Source organism: Eubalaena glacialis, chromosome 11 (assembly GCF_028564815.1).
Source record: "Eubalaena glacialis isolate mEubGla1 chromosome 11, mEubGla1.1.hap2.+ XY, whole genome shotgun sequence".
NCBI lineage: Eukaryota > Metazoa > Chordata > Mammalia > Artiodactyla > Balaenidae > Eubalaena > Eubalaena glacialis.
In genome coordinates this window covers 12,647,802-12,666,462 of record NC_083726.1, presented here as the reverse complement: position 1 = coordinate 12,666,462, position 18,661 = coordinate 12,647,802, and the positions used below count along the sequence as shown (strand labels likewise).

The window sequence follows — 18,661 nt, the reverse complement described above, 5'->3', positions numbered from 1 at the left end:
TGGTGTTAAACAGCGGTTAGAGCTCAGAAAAGTGAGGAGTTGGGGAGGAGTCGGCGGTCAGGACCGGCACTCTGTCTCCTTCCTGAGGACTGCCTGGGCGCCAGCGCACGTGGCCGGGCTCCGCCTGCCCTGCTGAGCAATCCTTTCCCAGCACGTAAAGCTGAGTCACGTCCCCTGCGTCTTTTCGCTGAGTCACGGTCCCGAGATCTGTTTTCGCTGAGTCACGGTTCCAGCTGCTCCCGGTTTAATCCCTCTGGGCAAAGTCCCCGCTGCCGGGCGGGCGGAGGCGGGGACTCCCTGGATCCCGCACGTCCCCACTGACAGCGGAGTCCAGCAAGGCGAGCCCTGCTCTCCTCCTCCCTTCCGCTCCTCCCTAGCCTGCTGTCCTCGCCTCATCCCTGTTTTAGGGAACTAACATTTCTTAGCGGCCAGGCTCAGTGCTGGAGGCTTCACACTTCAGATTGCAGAGCCCAGTGGGGTGGGCGTGAGGATCCCCTTTAGGAGATGGGGATCTAGTGAAAGGCAGGGTCGCCTGGGAAACAGCCAGTCCGGAGCATCCCCAAACGACAAAGTCAGGAAACACAGAGGCTGCAGAGGGCAAAGAAGCAGGACGACTAAATGCAATGCAGCATCTGGGTTAGAACCTGGACTGAGGGAAAGGGCTATAAAGGACCTTTGAGGGCAATTGGTGAAATTTGCATATAGGCTTTATATAATGATTTGTATAAAAGTCAAATTTCCTGATGTTTATAATTGTACTGCAGGCTACAAGAAACAGTCTTCCAGATATAATACATACTAAATGAGCCAGGAAAAAATTTTTTTAAATTAAATATATATTATATGGGGACTTCCCTGGCAGTCCAATGGTTAAGACTCTGCAGTCCCAATGCAGGGGACACGGGTTCCATCCCTGGTCAAGGAACTAAGATCCTGCACACCGTGTAGTGTGGCCAAATAAAATTAAAAATTTTTTAAATTAAAAAATAACAAATAAATATATATTATATCAAAAAGAGTATGTATATATATAAAATCAAGAGAGAGACAGGATGAATGATAAAACAAATGTGACCAAATGCTAACCTAACAACTGGTGTATCTAGGTGAAAACATACAGGAATTCTCTGTGTTATTCCTGCAACTTCTGCATATTTGGAATTATTTCAAAGATTACTTTTTGAGAAAAAAATAAAGATGAGGAATCTGATATTCAAAACTCCCAACTGAGAGCAAGGTTTGTCAGATGTTAGTGACCCCACCCTACTCAGAACCATCCAGAGACTAGATAGGAAGAAGGCTCTGGGGGATCCTGAAAGGGGAACTGGATGCCACTTTCTGACCAAACAACAGCTAACACTCATTACAGGCTTCCGGTGCCAGGCCCGGCTCTGAGATTCCTACAGATATTAAACTGATTTAATCCTCACCACATCCCCTTGAGTTGATACTGTTATGACTCCTCGTTTTGTCAGACAAGGAAACAAAAGCTTAGTGGGGTTGAAGTGTACACACGAGGTAAGTCATGAATCCCAGATTTGACGGCAGTCCTTTTGCTTAGGGTTCATTGTTTTGAACAGTCTACACTACCTACAAGTGCTGTGATCAGATTGAACCAGGTCCAACCAGGTCTTGGAGCCATAGTCAGGCTCCATATCGGCCAAGCTCTCCAGCTGTCTAAGCTCCCAAACACTGGACTGCTGCCTGGTCTCGCCATAGGTCTTCAGCCCCTGGACCTGTGCTAATGGAGGCTAGCCAGTGTGCGAGAAAGGTGCTGGTCCTTCTCCATCCCTCACTGCCTTAGGCCCAGCTCAGTGCTGTAGAATTTAAGCATGCTTTAGAGCCAGACACACCTGGCCTCATAGTCCTAGGTGAGCTGTGTGACCATCGGCAGGAGATTTAACCCTGCTAAGCTTCATTCATTTAATACAGTGACTTCTTGCCTTGTGCCAGGCTCTGGGCATAGAAGTGACACGATCCTTACTGTCTTCAAGGAGCTCACGGTCAGGATGGGGGCAACTGGGACACAGGGACCTCAGTGGGGGGACCCCATAAGGTGAAGGGAAGAACATCAGCAAAGTCTGGGCTGAGTTGGTTTGTTTTACAGCTTTATTGAGATGTAACTGACATACAATAAACTCTACATATTTAAAGTATGCAAACTGATGAATTTAGACATATGTATACCATGAAACCATCTCCACAATCAAGATAATGAACTTATTCATCATTCCCAAAAGTTTCCTCATGGTCCTTCGTAATCCCCCCGTCCAATGAGATAACCACTAATCTGATTATATTAGTTTGTATTTCCTGAAATTTTATATATTTCTATATACATTTCATATATAATGTATATAAATGGAATTATACAGTAAGTACTCTTTGGGGGGGGCCTGGCTTCTTTTACTCAGCATAATCATTTTGAGGCTCATTCATGTTGTGTGGGTCAATGGTTCATTCCATTTCATTGCTGAGTATCCACAGTATGTCCATACCACAATTTGTTTATCCATTCACCTGTTGATGGGTTGTTTCCAGTTTGGGACTTTTGCAAATAAAGCCACTGTGATCATTCATGCACAAGTGTGAACATATGCTTTCATTTCTTGTAGGTAAATATGTACCTAGGAGTGGAATCACTGGGTTGTACGGTAGGTGTATGTTTAGCCTCTTAAGAAATTGCCAGACTGTTTTCCAAAGTGGTTGTACTGTAGGGGAGGAAAAAACCTTTTTCCTCTACCCTCCTAGGTTCCCAGCTGGGGGCCCTGGAAATTAAGCCGATGAAAGATAAATTAGGGACTTCCCTGGTGGCGCAGTGGTTAAGACTCCGAGCTCCCAATGCAGGGGGCCCAGGTTCGATCCTTGGTCAGGGAACTAGATCCCGCATGCATGCCACAACTAAGAGTTCGCCTGCTACAACTAAGGAGTCACGTGCTGCAACTAAGGAGCCGGTGAGCTGCAACTAAGACCCGGTGCAACCAAATTAATTAATTAATTAATTAATTTTTAAAAAGATAAATTAATAAGAGAGAAGCAGAGTGTATTAACACACACAGCGTACATCCACATGGGAGGAACACAGTGCTGAGTAACTCAAAAGAGTGGTTAGAACTGGGGCTTATGTAGCATCTTAACAGAACAAATGTGTAGACAGGTGACAAGAAAAAGGAAAAAGAGTTTAGGCTTTGGGGGGCAGCAAGCTGAGGGAGGGTAAATATATGGGGGAAACTAATGGAAGATAAGGGTTAATTTGGTAAGGTTTGTTATGCCGATTCCTCTGAGTGCCATCCCTGGGCCAAGAGTCTGGAGTTGTCTAAACCTGCTTTGAAGCAAGTAAGGGGGAAAGCAGAGAATGGTTTCCTGGCATTTGCTGTTTCTCAGTTGTCTTCAGCTCAAAATAACCCTTGTACCAAAGTGGTATTTTGGGGGGTGTCACATTCTGGCCTCCTGCGAGTACCGTTTTATGTTCCCACCAGCAGTAAATGAGTGTTCTCCTTGCTCTGCATTCTCAACAGCAGGAAGAACCAGCCTTTAATTTTAGCCATTAGGATAGGTGTGTAGTGATGTCTCACACCAGTTTTAATTTGCATTTCCCTAACAACCTATGAACTTGAATATCTTTTCATGTGCTTAGTTAGCGTTCACATATCTTCTCTGGTAGATTGTCTGTTCAGACTTTTTACCTGTTTTTAAAAATTCACTTATTTGCCTTCTTATTATTGAATCATATCGGTTCTTTACATATTCTACAGACAAGTCCTTTGTTGGATATATATATATATATATATATATATATATATATATATATATTTTTTTTTTTTTTTTTAAAGGAACTCCTTTATTTATTATTTATTTTTGGCTGTGTTGGGTCTTCGTTTCTGTGCAAGGGCTTTCTCCAGTTGCGGCAAGCGGGGGCCGCTCATCGCGGTGCGCGGGCCTCTCACTATCGGGGCCTCTCCTGTTGCGGAGCACAGGCTCCAGACGCGCAGGCTCAGCAGTTGTGGCTCACGGGCCTAGTTGCTCCGCGGCATGTGGGATCTTCCCAGACCAGGGCTCGAACCCGTGTCCCCTGCATTGGCAGGCAGATTCTCAACCACTGCGCCACCAGGGAAGCCCTGGATATATTTTTGCAAATATTTTCTTCTAGTCTCTGACGCCTCTTTTCTTGGTCACAGTGTCTTTGAAGGAGCAAAAGTCTTAACTTTTAATGAAGTCCCATTGGTTGTTTTTTTTCTTTAATATTTTGTGCTTTTTTTTGGTTGTATTTGAGAAATCTTTGCCAAATCTAAGGTCAGTAAGATTTTCCTTTATGATTTATTCTATATGTTTTATAGGTTTAGCTATTTCATGGAGACCTATAATCTGTTTCTGGGCTGAGTCTTGAAAGGTGACCAGCCCAGCAAAGGGACAGGAGAGAGCATTCTAGGCAAGAGGGACCAGAGGCATGGGAGCCTCGGTAGCTCAGGGGGAGGTAGGTATTCCTGAGACTGGCACACAGGGTGTGAGGGAGCAAGAAGGGTGAGATCCCTCCCACTGGAGACGTGGCCGAGGGCTGGGAGTGCCAGGCTAAAGAGTTTGCACTTTATCCCAAGGGCCATGTGGAGCTAGCCATGCATGTTGACCAGAGGAGTGGTGCCAGCACTTCAGTTGCCTTATCAGCAAAATCAGGGGCAGGAGAGGGAGTAGAGGAGATAAGGAATGAAAAGGTGTTCCATCAGGGCCAGGGCCCCCCCCCCCTTCTCCTGCTTTTTTGTGGGTGAGGGCACCCAGCCCTCCCAGGAAGGTCATGATAAGCAACCCCTATTAAATGCTAATCTTTCCTGGTGACCGTCTTACTGCTTTGGGGAGCTCTTTTTTTTTTCCTCTCTCTCTTTTTTACTTTATTTGTACTAAGGTACGGTTAATTTACAACGTTGTGTTAGTTTCAAGTGGACAAAGTGATTCAGTTATACATATATAATATGGGGAGCTCTTTTATTAGGAATGTTCATCTTTTGTCTGTTACACGTGGAGCAAACGTTTTTCTCCCATTCTCCTGGTGGGGTTTCAACCTTCTTTATGAGGTCTCTCACAACCCTGAAAGATTCAGTGTTTTGCAGTCCAGACTGAGGATGGTTTTCAGGGCTTGGGCTCGTCAGCCTCGCGGAGAGGAAGGCTGTGCTCCATTGAGGCTGCACATCACTGCTGCGCTCCCCATGCCACCCCCCCTCCCCACCCCCGCTGGGTCAAGGTCTGTGTGGGGCATGGGTGCGGTCAGGACACCCTGAGTGACCCTGTTTACCTGGGATGCCCCCTGCTTGAGGACACCCAGGCGGGGGTCCACCGATTCTCCTGGAATACCGGTCCAGCCGAAGCTAGAGGCCGCCCACCCCCCAACCCCGTGTTCCCCCAGCCTCAGCGGGGGCCTCGCCTCTGTTTTTCCCTTTGGAGCCTCGGGAGCTGCAGCCCTGGCCCCTCCCTGCAGCCCAAACCACTTCTGTTTTCCAGGCAGGCGGGCGGGCGGCGCCTTCGGAATGCTGAGTCTCCGTTTCCACGTTCCCCTCGCGCCGCTGCGTTTCTGCTGTGTCATGGTTGGGAGGGGGGACTGGCGGAGACAGGAAAGGCAGATTTTGCTGAGTCACCAGCTGCTTCCTCAGCCTCCAACGGGGTGCTTGGTGAACGGGCAGCTTTCACAGCTGGCAGGAGGAAGTGAAACTTCTAGAAAAGGGTAGAAGCTTCCCACTCAAGTGTTTGCACAGCGTTGGCAAAGCCCTGTCCCATACATCTCAAAATGGATTTGTCCAAGACTGACCTGCTGAGGTCCCCCACTGCAGTAAACTGACAATTCCATCCTCCCGCTTGGCTGAACCAAAATCTTTGGAGTTATCCTTGACTGCTCCGCTTTCTCACATCCCATTTCCTGTTCTCCGGACAGTCTTGGTAGCGCTGCCTTTAAAATATGAATGTCGTAGGCCACTTCTCTCCCCGTCCTTTCCAAGCCACCATCATCTCTCCCTGGATTTGTGCAGTAGGTAGGCTTCTGCCCACGTCCTGTGTCACCCATAGCCACAAGTGATTGATCCCAGGAAACCCCAAGTGAGACCCCAACACTCCTCCCCTCCAAGCCCTGCAGTCTCCCCTACTCGCAGAAGATCCTTGCAACGGCCTGCAGGCCCTACAGGCTCTGTTCACATCTCTTCTGCTCCCATCTTCTGCCCTGTCCTCTCCCACTCTCTGCTGCAGCCACACTGGCCTCCATGCTGCTGCCTGTTCCTGCCGGGTCTGTGCCACCTGGGGCCTCGGCTGTGCCTTTTCCCTGCGGCCCCAAAACAACGTCCCACCCCCCGACATCTCCCAGCCTGTATGGCCCACCCTGACCTGACTCTGATTTAGCATCACGATCGCTGAGTCCTTCTCACACTTCATGTCTCTCTGACTTCTCCTGCCAGGTCTCTTCTGCCTCCAGCCTGGGAAAGTTCTCTACTTTTAAGGGCTCCTGTGACTAGACTGGGCCCACCCAGAGACTCGAGGGTGATCTCCCTACTTTGAGGTCTGTAACCTTAATTACATCTGCAAAGTATGACCCTCTTCGATGGTAATAGAACATATTCACAGGTTGCAGGGATTAGGCAAGGACATCTTCGTGGGACCATGATTCTGCCCACCACAGATAAACGCCCACCTCCTGGGTTTGGGGAGGATGAAACGTGACCATGCTTGGGAGAATGCTTGGCTCAGAGCAGACCCCAGTGTTTCTTTCCGATTTCCACTCAAATTTGTCTCTGGTGCCCCCTGCCCCCTTTCTGGATCATTTCCCCAGGCCCAGACTTCATTAGGACCCTGAGCACCCACATTCTGTCAAGGTGGGCTTCTAGCCTCTTCAGCTTCGTACCTGCAGCACACATACAAAACTGGCCCATTTCAGCTGCTCAAGCATTTGACTCTGAAAGGAAATCCCAGAGAGAGGGTGGTGGGTTCTCTGATGCAATAAAGCTGTAACGCTGGGAAATGGCAGGAAGGGTCTCTCTATCCATCCCTGTCCTGCTTCCCAAAGCTGTCGTGGCAGATACCACAAACACAGTGGTTTGAAACAACACAGATTTATTCTCTGGAGTTCCGGAGGTCAGAAGTCTTGAAATGGGTGGGCAGGGCTGCATTCCTTCTGGAGTTCTAGGGGAGAATCTACTTCCTCGCCTTTTCTAGCTTTTGGAGGGTGCCTGCTTTCCTTGGCTCGTGGCCCCTAACTCCATCTTCAAAGTTAGCAGCACAGCATCTTCCAATCTCTCTGTGTCCTGCTTCCCTTATCACATCACCTTCCGTAACTGTAACCCTCCAGCCTCCCTCTTATAAGGACTTTTCTGATCACATTAGGCCCATGAGGATAATATAGGATAATCTCTCCATTTTAAGAACCTTAATTTAATCCCATCTGCAAAAACCGTTTTGCCATGTAAAGTAACATATGCAGAGGTTCTGGGGATTAGGATGTGGACATCAGCCTGCCACAGGAGGAGAAAGAATACTATTCAAATCATTCCAGTTGCTTGAGGACAGGGAAGGGGGGGGAAGTCAGGAAGCTGAATCAACACAGAGAAGGGCCGCAAGCTCAACACTGGGACAGACGAGACACTAGATCAACTCTGACCCGGCCTCCTTTGCCCTGGGGTTGTCTGGGACGGAGGGGTGGTCTCTTCTTACCAAGTCAGGGGCTCCCAGGGAAGAAGCTGGAATGAGTAGCAAACCTGGACTGGAGCCAGGAACTCTGGGTCCCTGAAGGCTCTGTGTCCTATGAGGCACAGCCTGGGGAAGTCACTCCCCTCTTGGGCCCTCTGCTCCCCCATGTTAAGTACGAAGATGTCAGATCACACGAGCTTTACCATCCGGGGTTTCTGAACGGACAGGCTGATGGGAAGCATTCAGACCTTCACACTCTTATCCTCTAAACTCCTGGAGGACAGACTAGCCCCCCTGTAAGAAGGCATGTGGTATGGGGGTCAGGAGTATGGGCTGTGGCTTCAAAGTGCCATGGTTTGAATCCTGGCTCTGTTATCACTAGCTGTGTGACTTGGGAAAACTACTTACCCTCTCTGTGCCTTAATATTTACATGGACAAAACGCAGATGAAAATGACAGAGCTGTTGCCAGGATTAAATGCAATCTTGCACATAAAGGTTCTGCACATAGTAAGTGTTCAATAAAGTTTGGCTCAGATCGCAATTTGTAATTGTAGCTTGATTCCAGCCCTTTCTGGCAGCCTAGCAATATTATCATGTTTACCAGAAAGAGATCTTGTGGCAACTATTTATTCATTCATTCATTCATTCATTCATTCAATGTTGTCTGCTACTTGCCAGGCATGGTTCCAGTCTCTGGAGATTTCACAGAACAAAGCAAAGCCCCTGCCCTCCTGGAGCTTACATTCTAATGGGGACATCTGTTTCTAATAGTTCTTTCTAGCAAGTTCTTGGCAACTCTTTTTCGAAATCTTTTAGCAGCTCCGGTTCTAGGTCTGACCTCTGTGAATCTTGTGAACCAGTAAATGCCACCCTTTGTAGAATGAGCCTTTCAAGGACAACCTTGGAGATGACTTCTGGGCTGTAGTGGGATAACCATGTTCCTTCGGGTCGTCTTCCCCTCCACTGTATTCTGGGAAATGACACTGCACCTTAAATTTTGAAATCTTGGTGCCAGACTGCTTGGGTTCAAACCCTTAACCTCTCTGCCTCAGCTTCCTCATTTGTAAAATGGAGACAATAACAGTACCAAACTTATGGAGTTATCATGAGGATTTAATCAGTTAATACGTGTTCAGTGTAGCGTCTGGCACACAGTAAGTGCTCAGTGAATATTAGCTGTTAGCATTGCTATCGCTGTTCATTGAAGCAGAAGGTGGGTATATAATTTATACCAAGAGCTGAACTCCTTGGCGTATAGCCCTTCTATCTAGGAGGCTCAGCAAGCCCCAGGTCGCTGGATTGGTCTGGTGACTGAAATTCAGGTCAGTGACCCTGGAAGAGTGTGGATCATGGGCCAGAGCTCTGACCTTGGACTGGATGGACACACTGACCTCCCGTACCTGCCTGGTTCTTCCAGACTGTCTCCAAACATTGGAGACTCCTATAGGGGTACAGCTGGGAAGGAACGCCTCAGCCACCTTAGTCCCCCAGTCGGGGAATCCGTGCTTGACGGGCGGTCCTCAAGGCTGTGCTCACATTCCTTCAGAAGTGGGGCACTTGCTACCCTGTTTACAAACAACATCCTTATAATGAGCCAAAATTACCTTTTTTGTTTGTCTTGTTTTGTTTAATCTAGAATCCAGTATTGCAGCATTGGGAAGGAGCTTTAGGAATCATCCTCGCTGTTTGTTTTGTCATCTGGGCTCACCCAGTGACCTACTTATCCCCAGTCCTAAGGGATCAATCTCCTGCAGAGTTAATTCCATAGTTGATCAGAGGGCCAGCTCTGTTCCAGGCCTGGTGCGGGCACTGAGGATAAGATGAATCAGATCTGATGAGTCCTGGAAGAGCGCCCTACGCAGGTAAGCAGGGAGGTGGTCTGGATGACCAGCATTGCTGTCCAGTTGGGTACCAAGCGCTAAGAAGGCCTGGAGGAGGCAGGCAGCGACCTGGACTCACCCTGGGGCTTGGGTCCCGTCTTCCTGCTTTATGTGTGACCTTGGGCATGCCACTTCATTCCCCAGCCTCAGTTTCGCTGTCTGTAAAATGGTAGTGATCTACCCCACAGGGTAACTGTAGGGATGAACCATGAACACAGTGCAGTCTCTACCACTTAGTAGGTTCTCAAGAAAAAAAAAAAGGCCCTAAATGGACATTTAAAGGGAGTATGAGGAGGCAGGCTGCCAGCTGAGGGACCCGGGAGGAGGTGATATTTAGGGAGCAGGCTGGGGAGGGGGAAGGGGGGAACTGCAGGCAGGGTCTGGGGTCGGTGAGTCCCTGACGTTGCCCCACCCCCCCACCTCCTGCTCTGAGAAGCGCTGCCTCCCAGCTCTGTGGAACTATGCAGATCCCTGGAGCGTTCAAGTCCCATCACTGGGTGGGAGGCTCTGGAAGTGGCAAGATCACACAGCTGCTCAGATTTCCAGCAGTTGTTGGTTTTTTTTTTTTTTTTTTTTCTTTTCACGTCCTGTTTTAAATAGCTTTGTTTTCCAAGGGTCATATGACCGCTCCTCCTCCACCCCCGCAGGCCAGGGGCGGGCGGGGCGCGGGCCTCCGCGGGTGTTGCAATGTCGGGCCAGTAAGTGTGGATCGGCTGTCTGGCGGCGGCCACGTGACCCGCCCCGGGGATAAATAGACGGCGCGGTCGGGGCTCTGCACAGTCGCCTTCCCGCCTCTTAGAGCCCGTCTTGAGCCGTCGGAGCCAGCACCGGATCCCCCACCAGCGCCGCCGCAGGATGGAGCGACCGCAGCCCGACAGGCAAGCGCAGGGCGAGGGACCGGCCTCTCCCGGGAGGGGCAGCCCCTGCCCCTGCCCCTGCCCCTGCCCCTGCCCTCTCGCCGAGCTGCCGAGACTTAGCCGGGAAGCAGGAAGCGACCTCGCTGGGCGGCCGGTCTCTTGGGCTTTGGTATAAGGAGGAGCGGGATTCCAGTCCCGCCCGGTGGGGTAGTCGGAGGGATGAAAGATGATTTACATGCCTGGCTCCCTGGCTCCGGGTGGGTGACCCGATGGGAGTGTTGCCGTGGGCTCCAACTTTGTTTTTGGCTTTGGACTTGTGTGTGCTTGGAGGTGGGCGTGTGCTGAATCCGAGATCCTGGGGGCTGTCCGAGGCTGGGTGAGAGTGCCTGCTTTTCTTAACTCGAGCTCCCTCTTGGCTGCATCCATCTCTCACTACCTGTTGAATGCAGGAGCAGGACATCACTGTGGCTACTGTGTCCCCGTTTAGCGATGAGGATGGCACAGCTGGGGGAGGCAGCAAGGCCAAGGTTCCCTGGCTAGCTGGGATGTGAACCTTGCTCTGTCCACCTCCAAGTCTGGCTCTTTCCCTTCTCCCAAGAATTTGATCAGCACGTACAGAAGAGGGGATGATGTTTCTGGAAGAGGTGTGGGAGAGAAAGGAGAAATGACCCTTTTCTGGGAGGCGGATACAGACATACGGTAGAAATACTCTCCGAAATGGACTTTTTCTTTGAGTAAAACTGAGTTTACGTAGCCTTTTTAACTCAAACACTTCTGTGATGAGCAAAATATTATAAGGGGTCATGAGATTTGTATCTGAGCTCAACAAAGTTAATGCATTAAATTTTGGGTCTAAAAGCCAATCCGAGCGCTTACAAAGTTGAATGTGAATGTGCATCCTGCCCACTGCTGCTTCTCCCTGGGTTGTGCTGTTCCCTTCTCTCCTCCATTGAGAATAACTGGTACCAGGACTTCCCTCTTGGTTTGGGGGGGGACCGTGTTACATAGTATCTTAATGACTGGAAAGCATGGATGGGGCTGCATGTTAAGGCAGTTGGGAACATGGCTGTTTATTAGGTGGGAGGCTGGATTTCTGCAGAGAAGCCTGATAAAAGCTGGAATCTCTTTAAGTCTTGCCGACAGGCGGGGGTACCCTCAGAAGCTCAGCGTTGGGAAGAACTCTGCTCAGAGCCACCCCCTTGTTCACCTCCCTCCCTTTCTCTGTAGCATGCCCCAGGATTTGTCAGAGGCCCTGAAGGAGGCCACCAAGGAGGTGCACACCCTGGCAGAGAATGCCGAGTTCATGAAGAACTTTCAGAAGGGCGAGGTGACCCGAGAAGGTTTTAAGGTATGTGGCCTGGTGGTACCAGCCCTGGCAGAGGGTATGTTGGGTGTGGGTGCTCCCAAGGCTCAGGGCAGTGGTTTAAGTGGGGATGGGGACCAGGGATGCTGAGGGGGCCAGATGGGCATGTTCAAGGGAATCTTTTTACAGATTGTGACATTGAGGCTCAGAGAGGGGAGGTGACTTACCCAAAGTCACACAGCAGATTCACAGCCTGCTATGTGGTGTTGTGGAGGGGCTGGGGCAGTACTACCATCAGCTGACCACCTAGGCTCTGCTTGGCATTTTACTTAATTTCTAATTGGTGCCTCGGTCTTGATAAGGAAGATGAGGAAGGGAAGGCTCAGAGAGATTAAGTAATTACCAGAAGGTCACACAGCCAGTAGGTAAATGGGAAAGGCCAAAATGGAACCAAGGCTGGTTTCATTTCAGAGCTTATGCTTCTGACCTAGTTCTCATCTGCCTCTGAAGGCAAGGGGGGGACGTGGGTTCGAGCCTAAGCGCATCCATTTCCTGATAGTAAGACTATGGACACTTCATCTATCCTCCCTAAGGTACCTTTTTCTCATTCATGAAATGATATTTTTCAACAGCAGTGTTTTCTTTTCTTTTCTTTTTTTTTTGTCTGTGCTGCATGGCATGTGGGATCTTAGTTCCCCGACCAGGGATCGAACCAGTGCCCCCTGCAGTGGAAACGCAGAGTCCTAACCGCTGGATTGCCAGGGAATTCCCTGCAGGGTTTTCTTTAGTGCCCATTGTACGTGAGGCACAGGTTTTGCTATTTCCCAGTACAACTGTGAAATTCATACAAATAGAAGGAAAGCATGTGGCAAAGAACCAAGCAGGTGCTGGGTGTGAGGAAAGGCTCGTTCGGGTTGAGCTGTGGGGCCGGGGAGCTGTAGCCCTCCACTCCTGACACCCCTGCCTTTTGCTTTCGGGAGCCTCTCCCACTTCCAACATGAGAGGTGCTTCAGTGAAGGGAGATTTAAGGTGCAGCTCTAAGGGGTTGGGGCCCTGGGCTATCCCTTGCTCCCTCGTTCTCCCCCCTTCCCCCCCAAAAAAAGCTGACATACAGTTGCTGAAATGAGGCTGGGGCAGAGGCAGTGGGGACGTGGCTGCTGGAGTATCCCATCCCCAGCCACTGTAGACTTTGGGTCTTTCTTCTCAGCCACCGAGTTCAAAGGCAGCACAAAGATCCACGAGAGGACCCAGTGCTCGCTCGGATTATGGTGATGGAGGTAGCATTTTTTTATCACCATGGCTTCTGACTCACGTGCTACGTGCCAGGCTGCACCTAGTGCTTTACCTGTGTCATCCTGCTGGACCTGCACACCAGCCCCATTACTGTGTGGTTGGATTATCCCTCTTTGCAGGGAAGGGAACCGAGGCTTGACTTGTGCAGAGCCACTCAGACCTCACGTCGCCCAGAGAGGGCAAGTGGCTTATCCATGGTCACACAGCTGAGGACTGGCTGAGCCGAGTTAGAACCAGGTCGGTCATAGTCGAAAGCCCAGGCTGTTCTGTACCAGGCTGCCTGGCTTTCTGCCCCGGTGAGAAATGGCGCTGCCGTGAATGTGTATGGCTCAGAAATCATCTGGAAACCTCAACCAGAACATTTAACCTTTGTCCTCCTTCAAACTCAAACTAGAGAATTAATGTGTAACGGGAGTTCCCCGAACCAAGGAGTACTGGCCCTGTCCCCCAGCTCAGCTTCCAGAGGGGTCCTTTGGGGAGGAGAACCACGCCCTGTAGATGGTCACCCAGAGGTCAAAGGCCGGAGGTGCCTGGCATTTCCTATAAGTACTTTCATTCACGTACGTTTTCCAGAGCCAGGATGGCCCCCCTAGCCATGCCTGGGCTTGGCTCCATTTCCATTTCTTCCTAGCTGTGTGACCTCCATGTCGCATACTCTCTCTGAGCCTTAGTTTCCTTTTCTGTAAAATGGGCATAGCTATGCCTTTGTTGGATTTTTCCAAGGATGAACTGAGGCTGCGTGTTTTATCCAGTGTGATAAAAGGGTTTTAGGCCCAGACAGTGCATGATCGAGTTTCTCTCTTGTGACACTCCCTCTGGCTGCTGTGTGGAGGGGATCGGAGGGGCCGGCAGGAGGTGGGGGCCCGGCTCGGGGAGGTGATGAGGGTCCCTCTGAAGGCAGTAGTGCGAAGGGGCTGGATGGGGAGTTCTTATACCGACCTGCTCGCTCTGGTTTCAGCTGATAATGGCATCTCTGTACCACATCTATGTGGCCCTGGAGGAGGAGATCGAACACAACAAGGAGAACGCGGTCTACGCTCCCCTCTACTTCCCGGAAGAGCTGCACCGAAGGGGGGCCCTCGAGCAGGACATGGCCTTCTGGTACGGGTCCCGCTGGCAGGAGGCCATCCCCTACACGCAGGCCACCAGGCGCTACGTGCAGCGACTCCAAGAGGTGGGGCGCGCCGAGCCCGAGCTGCTGGTGGCCCACACCTACACCCGCTACCTGGGTGACCTGTCTGGGGGCCAGGTCCTCAAGAAGATCGCTCAGAAGGCCCTGGACCTGCCCAGCTCCGGAGAGGGCCTGGCCTTCTTCACTTTCCCCAACGTCGGCAGTGCCACCAAGTTCAAGCAGCTGTACCGTTCCCGTATGAACACTCTGGAGATGACCCCCGAGGTCAAGAAGAGGGTCCTCGATGAGGCCAAGACTGCCTTCCTGCTCAACATCCAGGTGAGGGTCTGGCCGCCCTGCGTGGCCGCCGCGTCACCCAGCTTCTCCTCCAGGGACATTTCACGCAGAGCAGGGGAGGGGGGGCCGAGGGTCACGGTTAGGGGCAGGGGCTCGGGGGCCAGGGTTCCAGTTCTGCCACTTACTGGCTGGGTGATGTTGGGTGAATCCCTTAATCGCTTTGTACTTCAGTTTCCCCATCTGTAAAAAGGGGAAATGACATTACCTCGTAAGAGTTGTGAGGTTTAAGTGAATTTAAATCAATCAGGTCCTAATAGCACGGCCTGGCATGGCATCAGCTGTCTAATATTAGCTAGGGTTATTGTGGGGCGTGAGCATCACCATTGTGGCACTCTGTGACAATCCTCTGTGACAACATACAAGTTGCCTGTGCATTTGTGTGTAGCCAGGTTGGCACTGCAGGGGTTATGGGTGCTGCAGACATGGCCTCTGCCTTCTGGGCCTCTCAGCCCAGCCAGGGAGGTGGGATGCGTCTTTCTATAAGTGCCTCAAATCTAGGGGAAGGTGAGCTTCAAGCAAGGCCTTGCCTTGCATGATGACTTCTTGGGCAGAGCTGGGGGTGGGTGTGTTCCCAGGGCGGGTGAGGTTTCTTCTAATCTGGATGTTGTAGAATCCCATCGCTCTCCCCCCACCTGGAGGCCCCGTGGGGACTGGGGCTCCCAGCTTATGCTCTCCCTGGCTCTTTATTCCCAGCCTGGGCCCCCAGAAGAGCCTGGTCCGAGCACTCCTTACAGAGCAATGCCCCCCCTCCCTTGCATTCCCCTAAAAAACAACATCATCGCCCACAAAACCTGGTCAGTCCTCCAAGAAAATCTGTCTTTCAGAGAGGTGGTGTAGAAAGAATGGGAGGTTTGGAGCCAGAGCCCCATGGGAGGGTTGGCTTGTGCTGCCTGACCTCTGGGTTAGCCTCGGCCCCAGGCACTGAATCTCTGGGAGCTGCAGTTTTCTCATCTGTAAACCCTGGCTAATGAATACCGTGGAGCACACTTATTACCAGGGGCGAATCTCACCAAGAGAACTGAGTGCATGCTAGGGTACCACTCGTGACATAAGTTGCAGAGGGATGCAACATAAGGGCATGAGTGGCCATGGTGAACCCTGAATTCAGGATGGCTATTACTGGGGAGCATTTGGGGAGGAGCAGGCAGGCGGGTCAGATGGACTTGTGACGTCTTATCTCTTAAGCTGAGTGAAAGGTCCGTGGATGTTCAGTATCTTTTCCTGTGATTTTGTATGTCCTAATGTTTCCCAACCAAACCTCAAACCTCCCTTCAGCCGGCCGGTCCCCACCTCTCACAGAGACATGTGTCTTTTGTCTTGCAGCTGTTTGAGGAGTTGCAGGGGCTGCTGACTCAGGACGCCAAGGACCAGAGCCCCTCGCGGGCACCAGACCTTCGCAGGCGGGCTGGCAGCAGGGCGCAAGGTGAGGGCTTCCAGGGGGCGGCATTTGGAGGGCGTATGGCGCAGCTCTCTGGCTCCAGCACCTGTTGACGCTTCTGTCTCCTCAATGTTTTAAACGAGAAGTTGGGCGTGGGCCGAGGGCGTGGGGCCAGCCTTCAGCGGGTGACTGCAGCCACGTGGGTGACCCCTCCACGCCTCGGTCGCCCCAGTTCTAGAATCAGGGGGGTTGGGCTGGTTCTAGGTCACTGGCTCGAAAGGAAGACTTGCACAGCAGGGACTCTCAGAAGTCATGGCAAAGCCCTCTCCCCTCTTAATTAAGGTTCCTTTGGGGGTCTTTTAATGGTTCCCACGGAGAGACGCCCTGACATGGGGCAGGGAGCCCAGGACAGCTGCTAGCTCTTCCCCCGCCATGGACGCAGGGAAGACATGTAACCTCAGGGTCGTGTCTTGTGTTAGTCCCTCCCTCACACTTCTCAGACAGCTCTCGACGGGGTGGCTGTGCTGAGCGAACATCTGGGAAACTTCCAAAAGCACCAAAGTGCTCCACCAAATGTCCCCTGACACCCCTGTGGGTGGCAGTGTGGCTTTGGGAGTTGAGGGAGGGGAGGGGAGGGGTGAGGCTCAGCCACCTGCTTGGCGGGTCACCTCAGGCCTTCGCTCCTGGGGCCACCCTCGCCCGCCTGCCCTGCGGCTTTCTCACGTGTGCTAGGCCCACGTCGACCCCTCTGTTGGCGGGATTGAGCCCAGGAACGTTGGAATGTGGCCAGTCCTGGTGGGATTGGCTACCTGGTGGGGGTGAGGGGACTTGGCCCTAACGCACTAGTTCTCAAAGTGTGGTCCCCTGGGTATCCCTGGAGGGTACTTCCTCACAATGTGGCGGAAAATGGAAGACTGGAGAGTTTGGAGAAGTATAAGCTCCTTGTCTTCGGAGGTATGTAAGCAGTGGCCAGAGGGCTACTGGTTTGCATTGAGCGGGACTGTACTAGACCCTGCTGAGGCCCCTCTGCTTTGTCTTTGTGTGGTGTCAGACGGGCCCACCTCTGTCCTCCTGGTGTTGACACTGTCCCCTTTCTCTTTCAGACTCTGCTCCCACGGAGGCGTCCAGGGGGAAGCCCCAGCTCAGCATCCTCTCCCAGGTGCCGCTCATGCGATGGGTCCTCATGTTCAGCTTTCTGGTGGCAACGGTCGCCGTGGGGCTTTACACCATGTGAATGGAAGCATGCTGGCTCCTGGCCGTGAACTCTTTTTGGAGAGGGACAGCCTCTTGGCCGACTTCCTTCCCTTGGGCATGGGGAGTGGGAGCAGCTGTTGGGGTCCCTGCCGTCTCCCTGCGTCCCTCTCTCTCTGGAAGAAAGGAGTCTGCGGCATCTCCCCCAACCAAAAGCACATCCAGCCAATGACCTGAACTTCAGAGTGGGACGAGGGGTCCTGCCCAGCCCCGAGGGCACCCTCCCCACCCCGTTCCTGCAGCAGAGCCCAAAAGATGTAGCCAGAAGCGACCGCTGTCGTGAACCTCCAAATGCCCTGGGTCCCTGGTCTCCTTGTTGACATGCTGTGACCGCCTGCCCCCTGGGCCATGGCAATTTTTGTATAAATATGCAAAGATGTTGTGTCTCGTGTTTCCGTCTTGTTTTTGTTGGAGCCACTTTTCGTTCCTGACTCGGCCTGAGCTGCGGTATTTTGTTGTGTTCTGTTTTGTTTTTATAACAGGGTTGGGGTGGGAGGGAGGGGTTTAACAGCACTGTGGCCTTGGTCACTAACTTTTATGTGAAATAATAAACTACATGGCTTAATAGTAACCTGAAGTGTTTTTCTTGGGCTCTGTTACCTTTGGGGAGCTGACTTTTCCTCACTTGTTTCTTGAAAGCCTGGTGGGGAGAAGGGGTGAAGGTGGGGATGGCAGGAGCTGGTTTGGGATGTTGTGCTTTGTTCTGAGGATGGGGGGGGGTGACCTTTAAGCACTCGGTGGGCAGATCTTTGTGGTGAACCCTGCTTGATGCAAGACTCAGCTTTACTGAGGATGGGATTCCCTGTTAGGCTGAAATGAGCAGATTCTGGGATAAAATTTGTGTCCTGTACAGTGAATCCTAGGGACTGGAGTATGAGCCCTGGTTCAAATCCCTGCCACTCCATTTTGTAGCTCTGCCTTTGGGGTTATTAACCTTTTTGGGGCTCAGTTCTGTCACCTTTAACATGAATACAGTGAGACCCAGCTCATCTGTTTTGAGAAGCAAATGAGATGCATGTAAAATGCCAACAGTGTACAACACTATTATGAAACAAGGGAGATCAGTGTTTGTGATTCTTGCTAAGTGACTCCCATGCTGTACAAATCATCTCACCCATGATATCATCTCATTTGATCCTCAGAGAAAAGCTGTGAGGAGTGTTAACGCTGAGGGTCAGGAAGGATTTCAACCAGGTCTGGCCAGTTGTAAACCCAAGTCTTTTCCACTCTCTGAAGTCCTGAAAGCCACTGAAATGGTAGAAATGCAGCCTTCCAATCTGGGAGAGTGAAAGCCCTTGGCTGGAGGTGTATTTAGCAAAGCAGGGGACAAGGCTTTTCCTTATACGACTCCTAGGTGAGTGAGGACTGGGTGCCAGGAGACCTCTCCCTAGTTCTGGCTTTGTCACTAAGTCTGGAACCTTGGTTAAGTCACTTCAAGTCTCCTTGAAACTAACAATACACCTGCCTCCTACAGCTGGTAGGAGGGTCCAGTGGCCTCCAAACCCCAGCCTGTGGATGGTGGCATCAGAACACCCGCGTATCCTGGGCCCCACCCGGAGAGGTTCTGATTCTG

At 51.4% G+C, this 18,661-nt stretch overlaps 1 protein-coding gene across 1 annotated transcript; it reads left to right on the top strand.

Moving 5' to 3' along the window:
• The first annotated feature begins 10,256 nt into the window (after positions 1-10,256).
• On the top strand, positions 10,257-17,468 carry HMOX1 (heme oxygenase 1). Its single transcript, XM_061204492.1, has 5 exons — positions 10,257-10,416; positions 11,623-11,743; positions 13,950-14,441; positions 15,783-15,882; positions 16,941-17,468. Exons 1-5 carry the CDS (start codon positions 10,394-10,396, stop codon positions 17,069-17,071), a joined length of 867 nt encoding a protein of 288 aa, XP_061060475.1. The 5' UTR covers positions 10,257-10,393; the 3' UTR covers positions 17,072-17,468.
• The last annotated feature ends 1,193 nt before the right edge of the window (positions 17,469-18,661 follow it).

Bases quoted from the DNA above. Each gene is read 5' to 3' on its own strand.
- HMOX1 (XM_061204492.1), top strand. From the start codon at position 10,394: ATGGAGCGACCGCAGCCCGACAG. The intron at 11,744-13,949 runs GTATGTGGCCTG...CTCTGGTTTCAG, and splicing joins TGACCCGAGAAGGTTTTAAG to CTGATAATGGCATCTCTGTA. The intron at 14,442-15,782 runs GTGAGGGTCTGG...TTTGTCTTGCAG, and splicing joins CCTTCCTGCTCAACATCCAG to CTGTTTGAGGAGTTGCAGGG.